The sequence below is a fragment of the Borostomias antarcticus genome, assembly GCF_949987555.1.
Source record: "Borostomias antarcticus genome assembly, chromosome: 10".
NCBI classification, from domain to species: domain Eukaryota; kingdom Metazoa; phylum Chordata; class Actinopteri; order Stomiiformes; family Stomiidae; genus Borostomias; species Borostomias antarcticus.
In genome coordinates, this window is record NC_140243.1 from 9,144,400 (window position 1) to 9,153,806 (window position 9,407).

General features: G+C 42.7%; 1 protein-coding gene across 3 annotated transcripts in view; it reads right to left on the reverse strand.

Annotated features, from left to right (window-relative positions):
- LOC311314506 (cyclin-dependent kinase-like 5) overlaps positions 1-7,905 on the reverse strand; it is a 30,345-nt gene extending 22,440 nt beyond the window's left edge. For all 3 annotated transcript variants that reach the window (XM_084444885.1, XM_084444884.1, XM_084444883.1), the window contains exons 1-3: positions 7,819-7,905; positions 4,864-5,083; positions 3,410-3,444 (exon numbers count right to left, since the gene is read on the reverse strand). In XM_084444885.1, the coding sequence (XP_084301011.1) occupies positions 3,410-3,444; positions 4,864-4,927 (99 nt within the window). In that variant the 5' untranslated portion in view covers positions 4,928-5,083; positions 7,819-7,905. The remainder of the gene's footprint in view (positions 1-3,409; positions 3,445-4,863; positions 5,084-7,818) is intronic.
- Between the last annotated feature and the right edge of the window lie 1,502 nt (positions 7,906-9,407).

Below are 9,407 nucleotides of genomic sequence, written 5' to 3' on the forward strand. Positions count from 1 at the left end.
TCTTTTTTAATTTAATGAATAAAATAATACAAATATATATGTAATTTATTTAGTTTAAACAGTTCACATTCCTGCTCCGCCTCAGCAGACAGCAAACACTGAGATCAGTAGACTACATCTGACATTGTATTATTCCATTAGTCTACTTTTCCTGATGTTTTAGGTTTTTGCCGTGGTATCGTTTCAGTATCGGTAACAAGATTTTTTTAGCAGGTATCGTATCAAAGTTGTAATTTTGGTATTGTGACAACACTAGTGCCAGCAAAAAATCTCACGCCAGCCAGTGAGCAAAATAGGGTGGAGAGAGAAATCTGGTACACTGTAGGTCTAGGTAAAGTAGGACATGCCTGTCTGGTACACTGAATTTGCTCCCTAATCTAGAATGAACAGGTTGATACCAGTACTGTAGTTGTAGAGTAGCATGGAGTCCCCTGATGGCATTTCCACCGGTCCCCCCTGAGAAAACACAGACAAGGCCATCCGTGTGTCATTAAACTCACGGCCACCCTAGACCTAGTCAAACGATTCACTGCTGCAACCATTAATTTGCCTGGCTTTGTCCACAAAAAGGGGAAACACGCAGCAACAATGATACCAAAATGTTAAAACACACTGTTTAGCCTATAGAAGTAATACTTTATTAGATGTGCGTGTAAAGAGAGTAAAGTAGAGCTCACGTCAGGTGTCCTCACTAGTGACAACACTGGCTATCCTCCCTATTGAAAATGTTGTTTTTTGTGTGTGGCTAAAATTACCTCATGCTATAAAAGCTATCCTCATATTCCATAGGCAACTATAGGTATCCAGAATCTCATTATCTGATACAAGTTATTGAGACCTTCAAACAACTTTCAAACTAGCACAAACCAACAGTATGTCCTGCATCAGCTTGATCGGTCCCTAGACACCTGAATGAGCAATGTGTGCTCTATCACTCAGAAGCCCTCAAACCAAACATGTCACATATGTGACGCTCCATCAACCACTCAGGATGATTAATAAAAGATGAGCCTTGGTTTCTAGACCAAATCTCCTCTGCACTCCAGGGCATTGAAATCCAACGACCGTGAGAGCTTCCTGTCACTCCTGCCTACTGGGGAAATACACCCATTAGCTCACACTCTGTTCGAAATTTGTGACAATTAATTGCAACCATAGAAGTAACTTAACGTCTATTCTATTCTACCATACTGAACAAAACCAAGGTATGCATCGTGTGAATTAAAGAAGACACACACACAAACAAACACAATATACGCAACCTTTGTACGCTATAGACAGTGAACCTCTCTGAGTGTAGTTCTGTAAGCACAGCCAGCTGCAGAGAGGATGCATGACGCACTAGTTTGACACAGACACAGCTGTTTTCCCTGACCAGTGAGTCTGCCTGTCATTGTCAACAACCATTCTTATACCCTTCTGGGCCATAAACTGCTCATTCACTGTAACCAAACACAATTTAAGTGTGAGTGAGTGAGTGTGTGTGTGTGTGTGTGTGTGTGTGTGTGTGTGTGTGTGTGTGCCAAAGCTGTGTGAGCATGCATGAGCTCAAGCAGTTCTTGAAAAAGCAACGCACTGTAAATAACTACAAGGGAAGAATATGGCCACTTTGAAACGTGAAAGCTACAAATATGTTGCTAAAAAAAGGACAACTAAAATCCCCAGCCTATTGTATTGGGGATAATTGGGACCTAATCATATAGAGTGCTGTTGTGTATAATGGAGATACCACACTGGTGCTTGCAGCTGCTTTTGGAGATGGCTTGGGATCAATCAGTCTGGATTATAAAGCTCTGTAATTACAGGCTGTGATTCCGGTCGACTACATGGCTTTCCTTTTTTCTCACACTCATCTGGATGCATTCATCTCAACATACGCTTTCTCTTTCGCTCACACACAGCACACTCAGGGCACCATCTCTGCTTCTCAGAAATAGGCTTGCTGGTGTTGTAGACACCTAGAGACTACGCCTCTGATGTTTGCCATGGACCCGGCCACGTAAATGTTCAATAATATCGACTTTGTTTAGGTTTTTTCTTGCTCTGTCTGAAATGTGTTCCTGTTATGTCTGTTTGATGTGATTGTATAATATTCGGCTGGAACCCAATTTCTCCATAATGAGGGATAATCAAGTTTTCTACTACTGCTACTAGGTCTATACTGCAAATGTCTATCTCAATTCCTACTGCAGTGCCATCATCTCCTTAAATGGACCAGCAAAAGAGGACAGGGGTATTAAATATACAGCATCTTGTCATACTGGGTTTATGAGTTAGCTGAGTACTTATTCATTAATTCTGCTTGTCATAGTTGTGAGTGCCTGAGCACTCAATGCAGGTCTCCAACCATGAAAAGTAACACTACCACATTCTCAAAGGTTTTGATCTGTGGCTGTCTTGAATACACAAAGTGCACAGACATTTGAATCCTTCAGTTCACACAAAAGTAGGGCAGAGATCCTACGTGGACGCCTCTCCTCCTTCCTTGGCTGTCACCGCGAGTGTGTGTGGTACCACTGCAGCATATGGTCTGGTCTTCTCACCCATGAAGGCTACAGTATCTAGGCTTGTTTGGAGGAAGCAGTGGAAGATGGGACCGGGTTAGGGATGGAGAGCCCATCTGCCCTCATCAGCAGGGGAGGGCACAGTGGCTCTCTGTCGGCATGCCCCGACTGCTGAGGTGATTGGTCAGCCTATAAATAAACTCTTGTTACACTTGCAGCGGGGTGGATGAGGATGAGGCTTAGGGGCGAGAGCACAGTGGTGACCTGGGGCTGTTGGACTGCCTCCTAGCCCCGGGTGGACTAGATTATTAACCGGTGGACTAGATTATTAACCGGTGGACTAGATTATTAACCGGTGGAATAGATTATTAACCGGTGGACTAGATTATTAACCGGTGGAATAGATTATTAACCGGTGGACTAGATTATTAACCAACACCCTCAACTCTGATGCTTTATCCCACAGCCTGAGCCCAGGTAATTCAAACTAAAACACACTGTAACTGCTAACTACCTGGTACCAAATGGTCCACTGTGGCAACTGCATCGATTCATAAAAGAAACTAAGTCCAATGCAGTTAAGAAATTAAGTTACTGGGTGAGCCTGGGTGTTTTTGGTGGATTATCTTCATTGAGATTAGAGCTAAACTAATCTTTATCGTTGAAAACCAGAGCAGAGATAACAGGATTTTCAGATTATCCCTGAGAGTCTATGGTAATAAGATATCCCCCTGAAGGCTCAAAGAAAACCACAGTAGTAAAGAAATACCAGACACAAAGGACCATTTGATTCAGACGTTTGAACCCTGCTTTACATAAAAGCTTGATATAGTCTGGTTATGTACAGGGCCTGTGTTCTGACAGCATACATTCTGTAAACCTTGTACTGCAGCGTTGGATCTCACCTTGTGTCTGCACTTCAGGACAACACCATAGGCACCTGGATGGAAAAGAGACAGAGTGGGTAGAGTGTGGTTATCATCACACACAAGTATTCATAATGCACTTTACATTATAGCGTACAACTACATTAGTCTACTCCCTATGTCGTTGGAAATAATGATCTATGTTAGGGAATTATAGGCTGCACAGCCCTGATCTCAGTGCAGGCAGAGCCTGGCTGTAGGAACAGCAGGGCTGGGTGGGTTAGTACAGTAACTGGGACATTCAGTAAGTGTTGGAGAGCCTCCATAGCTCTGATGCTATCAACTCTCTGGCATGACATCCCTACCCAAGAGCTGTGGGACTGAGGAGGGGGCAAATGAGGAAGAGTTCAGAGGAGCATCTCAATGTCACCAGTGTGAGAGCAAGCCTCCAGGAAAGACCCAAGACTATCCTTTCCTTCAGAGGACACGGCTCAAACGTTTAACTGAGGTCCATACTGTATCTCATAGCATCAATGCATCACAGAGTGTTCCCAGATATTGTCTGCTGGCCCCTTTAAGAGGCTCATCCTGGGGCCTGCCTTCTCTATATATGGAAAAGGAGGTCACATTCACAGTGGGGAACTGCAGTAAATTTACATGAGGTTAAATGGGATGAAAAAGACAGGGACTCGGCCTTTGACTAGAATGATAGATGGAAGAAAAGCGCTAATCAGTTCAAAATGTAATCAAAATGTTGTGATGTTTCAGCTAGCCTAGTATTAAATAAAAATCCTTATAGATTTACTGCATATCGAAAAAACAATCCGAAAAAAGACTACATTCACTTAATTTCGAGTAGAATGTTTGTTGAGAAAGGCCTTCAAATAATCCCTCTGATTCAGGTTTACTCAATCCATAAAAATCAATATAATTGATTGACCTCGTAAATGGAGTGCAAAAACTTTTGTTCTGTCAGTTGTATCTCAAATGGAGTATGTGTAGACTTAGCCTTTAATGTCAATGTCATTTTATTTATTCACCATACAGTAGCTGTGCAGTAGAGTTGAGTTGGATCCCTTCACCTCTCCTTCAGTGAAACATGGCATGAAACTAGATAATCCTTTCAAGGTGAAATAGTATCAGAGCCTGGACAAGCATGTAGGTCCATTATGGCCATCTCTAAAGTTTGCCTGAGTCCGTTGTGGGAGCGCGGGGAATGAAGCTGAGTGGGTGACTAGCATCATCACCTCAGGGCATATGCCACCCCACATCAACCACTTAGCTTAGGAGAAATGGCTAGCCCACCAAAAAAACAACAGGAGACCCAGAACGTTGGAGGGAAAGTTGGTGGATGAGACAGCCTGCAGTAGGCCTACATCATGCAGACTGGTATTGCTGTTGTTTGCTACACGCACAATTATACATACTGTAGACATGAGAAAATAAGCAAATCATTCAAAATGTCATATCTCATGGTAACTCAGCACCCTTACCTTCACCTACAATCCCAAGGACTTCAAATTTATTCATTACATCACCGATGTCTGGAATCTTCATGAAGTTGAAAGGCAGCTGGGGTGAGGTCAGCAAAGCTCACAGACAGAGGTCCCAGCTAGGGGAGGGTGTGTGGTGGCCAGCTGTGGGCTCCAGTGGGGGCTCTGCTGGTTGTGGACCAGAGCACACGCCACATGCTCCTTTTAATTCGACCCTGACCTGGACACAATGGACATAAACAACACAAGTTAGCTAAGCCAAAGGCTGTGACAAACAACCAATGATCACAGCGGTGAGTGAGTGAGTAAGTAGCCTTGAGAACCCAATGGTTCTCGAGCCTAGCGGCCCATAGGGCAGGAGCCTATCTCCTGATTCCTTAGCAGGAGGCAGCTTGATGTACAAGTACACCCCCTGGACATGACGAGTTCCAAGCAGGGAGGCATTGGGTACCATTTTTATAGTCTTTGGTATGACTCAGCTGGGGATCGAATCCCCAACCACCCAATCTCAGGGCAGACATTTAACACTGTGACACTAGTCACAGCTGACAGTACATGCAAGAAAGTAGCCAGGTCCCTTCAGCTTTCATCATCGCTCAGGAGTAGGCCAACCATCAGGTGAAACACTCTTCTATCAGCCTTTCTCTGAGACAGCGTTAAATTGGGCGATATCCGACCCTAGGGGCTTGTTCGGCGGAACACAGAATATGCAAATCATTTTGGCCTAAAGATACCCCTGATCCAATTTTCAGTTCCTATCATGTCAGTTCATTTTCCAGTTGCTACATTTCTGGTTTCATCATTTTCCCCGCTGGTGAGCTTAAGGGCTGACCGCCTACTCACCTCCTCACTGTGCTACAGTACATCTCTATGGGTCCTGTTCATCAGTAGTATGCAACAAAAAATACTCTAAAATAAACTCTAAAAATCTCTTAAATAAACTCTGTCTCTCCCGTGCAGTAAACATTGCAGATGCTCTCTGTACTGTACCATATGTACTGCACTAACCTTCCTGACAGCAATCAAGACGAACAGACGGATGGAAACCCTGGACAAGACTGGGGAGGAGCATGGGCAGGATGGCAACAGGTGACTCTCCTGCTCAGCCGCCCGTCTCTCTAGCGTTGTAAGGACCCATTTGAGTCAATATGGGAAAAAATAGATTTTCCCCCCTGACCTCTGTCAACAAGACAACTGAGCAATACCCTTGGCAGTGGTTTGCCTGTTAGCTAGCCTAGCCTGTAGCCTAGTGTTTTGTTTTGTTCCTTAATGTGAACATGAATGCACTGAGAAGGCGGAGCAACGGATAATGTCTTCATGTCTTCATGTCGTCTCTAACAACAGGATGAATCATGCGTGGTAGTGGACTGAGTCAGTGAAAATCACTTCTTCACATCACAACATCTAGAAATCCACTGCCAGACTGATTCTAACTAGTCAGTTACAGTACAGTAGCACAGTCCAACTGAACATTAAAGGGTGGTTATAAGCTCTACATAAAACTAAGTAGAAACTAACAGCCCTGATTAAACAAAGACCAGATCCAAATAAGACCATTCAACACTTTAAGATACAGATATTGCCTGAATAATTGCCTTGATTAGAAATTGCAATGCTGCTAAAATACGTCAAGTGCACTTGTGATCATTAGAGCAGCCTACAGCAGATGGAAGCCATTCCACACAATAAGAGATGGCAGAGCTACATTAACACATGCACATCACTGGGCTCATCAGCAAGGACCTGTATATCTTTAGCATCCGGGCATGATAATTTCCCCTGGATCGAACTGTCCTTCCAATATTAAATTTCTTCATGAGTTCATCTATCACTTTTCGGTTATTATGTCTAAGCCATAGTAACAAAATATTATTCTCTTCCGATGAACACTATGTTCTAGAAACTAGGAACGTTTTTTTCTTATTATATATTTTTTGTATAAGTAGGCTAAATACGATGTCCAAAATAATCAATCCTTCACCGGTTTCAGCTTTCAGCAAGGTAACATTTGGGCTGTCTCATTTTTTTTTCATATTTGAGGACAACCAATCGCCCTGTTGCTAATTGACAAATCGTCCCACTCCCCTCTTGAACGCAATACACAAACGACTGCTTCGAACATGAGGGGTTAAATCCAACAAGCAACAAACTGGCTTATCAATTTACAGTGGGTGGTATTGCTTTCCCAGCTAGCAATCATTTGTTCTAAAAAATGTTCTAAGAATGTGAAAACATTAGCAGAACGTGTTGGGAATGTTCCCCAATGTTGTGGGAACATTCCCTGCTGGGTTACTTCTGCTCATATTGAGGAAATATATAGAGGGGTGAAGTATCATGTTGAGGGGTGACACTGAGCATTAGATGAGCAAATTAAAAAAAAAAGTGAAAAGTGTGTGTGTGTGTGTGTGTGTGTGTGTGTCAGTAGTATTATGATGATCTTGAGGTGGCCATCAAGCAAATCCGCTCATATCGACATAAGCATGCAGGTCCGATGTAGGGAGCTACAGGCTGCAGCCCATCTGACAGTATGTGACGTTATGCTACACAACTTAGGCCTGTAGTAACGTTATATCTCATTACTGACCCACGCGTTAAAACATCACACAAATTTAGCTAAAGCTAGCAAGTGACCCAATTACTAAGACATTAAACACAAAAACTGATCTGTTATGGTGCTTATTTGGTTGGCTGAGATAAATCAGTGTCTATGACACTGACATTCACATTTTGCCCTTGGCTTGATAAGATAGCAACAACACTCCCATCTAGCAAGAGCAGGCTAGCTACAGTAGCTAACGTTAGTAGGTGTCGAGGAGCATCAGCACTGGCTCGCCAACTACGTGCTGCTTCACAACGGCAAAGTGCGAGACTAAACAAAAAAACAAAACGTTATTTACAACTGTACAAATGTCATTATCAGCGTATGTACGGAGGTTGACATGATACGTTACTCACTTGGTGTCTGAAAATGTATAGAACTGGTCCCATTTACATCCACTACCATCCAGGGCAGGTATTTGCATCGCAGCAGCAACAGTAACCAGACTCCTGTGGTTGACAACACCCACCACTAGGCAAGAACACCAACAGCTTTTGAGTGTCATGCCTGTATCCAATCAAAATGGATAAAGATTCTACCGCCTTCTTCTGTGAAACCAATGAGAGTACAGGGTGTGCTATTATTATGTTGATGATTTAAGGTTTTTAATCCCTTAACAGATTATTCAGATTCTCCTTATCTAATGCAATCAACCCTTTCAATTTATTCGTGATTGTATCGTACAAGACTGTTCCTCGTTTTATCACCACCCCTTCAAATGAAATGCATCTTTCTATTATAATGCTAATTATTAATTATGTACCGTGTGCATTAATGAATATGTTGAAATATATCTAGACTACATTTTTACTGTCCTCATAACAATAACTTTATTCATTCTCTCTTTCTTCACCAATTTCTGGGTATATATGTGTATGCATTTGTCTGTAGGCCTACTCAGTAATAGAAAACTTGAATGCAATTGAACTAACTGTCAGTGATTCGATGAGCAAGGTGTTAGTATTGGGTTAGAACAGAAGATGCCATGGCTTGAGGGAGTTTAAGCAGGCTTTGAGGGAATTAAGTGCTCTAGATATAGCCCAAATCATAATGTTATGCATGAATTCACTCATAAATTATTCATTGATTATTATTGGTTCATTATCAGACAAAGCTCATACTACATAGGAACGTATGTTCACATGTAGCCTACTTAGAAGATAGTTGATTTCCCCTGCCACCTACTGGACAGATTAGTACCAAACAAATCAGGAAACGTACCTACTGTTGGCAACATGTTTTTGTTTTTAGGCTTTACAGTGTTTTTTAAAATGTATTTATTACTGATGTTCCATACATGACTACATAAACAAAAAAATATAATTTGTACAAGTACACTCATTTTAGATGGATAGAGAGAGACAAAGGGAGAGAGAGAGATAGACTTATCCCCAAGGGAAATTGGTGTTATAGTAAGGAAAACAAAAAGGCACAATCAGGACTGTTATAATAACTGTTACCCTGTACCTAAGAATCCAAGACTAGCTTGCCTCAATGGCTATCACCCAGTAGCCCATACCTTTGTGGTGATGAAATGCTTTGAGAGGCTGGTCAAGGACCACATCTGTTCCACACTACCCAGCACACAGGACCCCCAACAGTTCGCAATTGCCCACATCCTCCACACTACCCTATCCCACCTAGATAAGAGCAAGGGGAACGTGTTGGGTTATGTAAGACTGCTGTTCATTGACTACAGTTCAGCTTTTAACACTATAACTCCACCCAGGCTCGACACCAAACTCAGGGTCCTGGAGCAAAGCAGCTCCCTCTGTAAATGGATCCTGGACTTCCTGTTGGATAGACCTCAAGTGGTAAAGGTAGGCAACCACACCTCATCCTCCCTCACCCTCAACACGGGAGCCCCCCAGGGCTGTGTTCTGTCCCCACTTCTGTACTCCCTGTACACACACAACTGTACAGCCACCTTTGACTCAAATTCCAT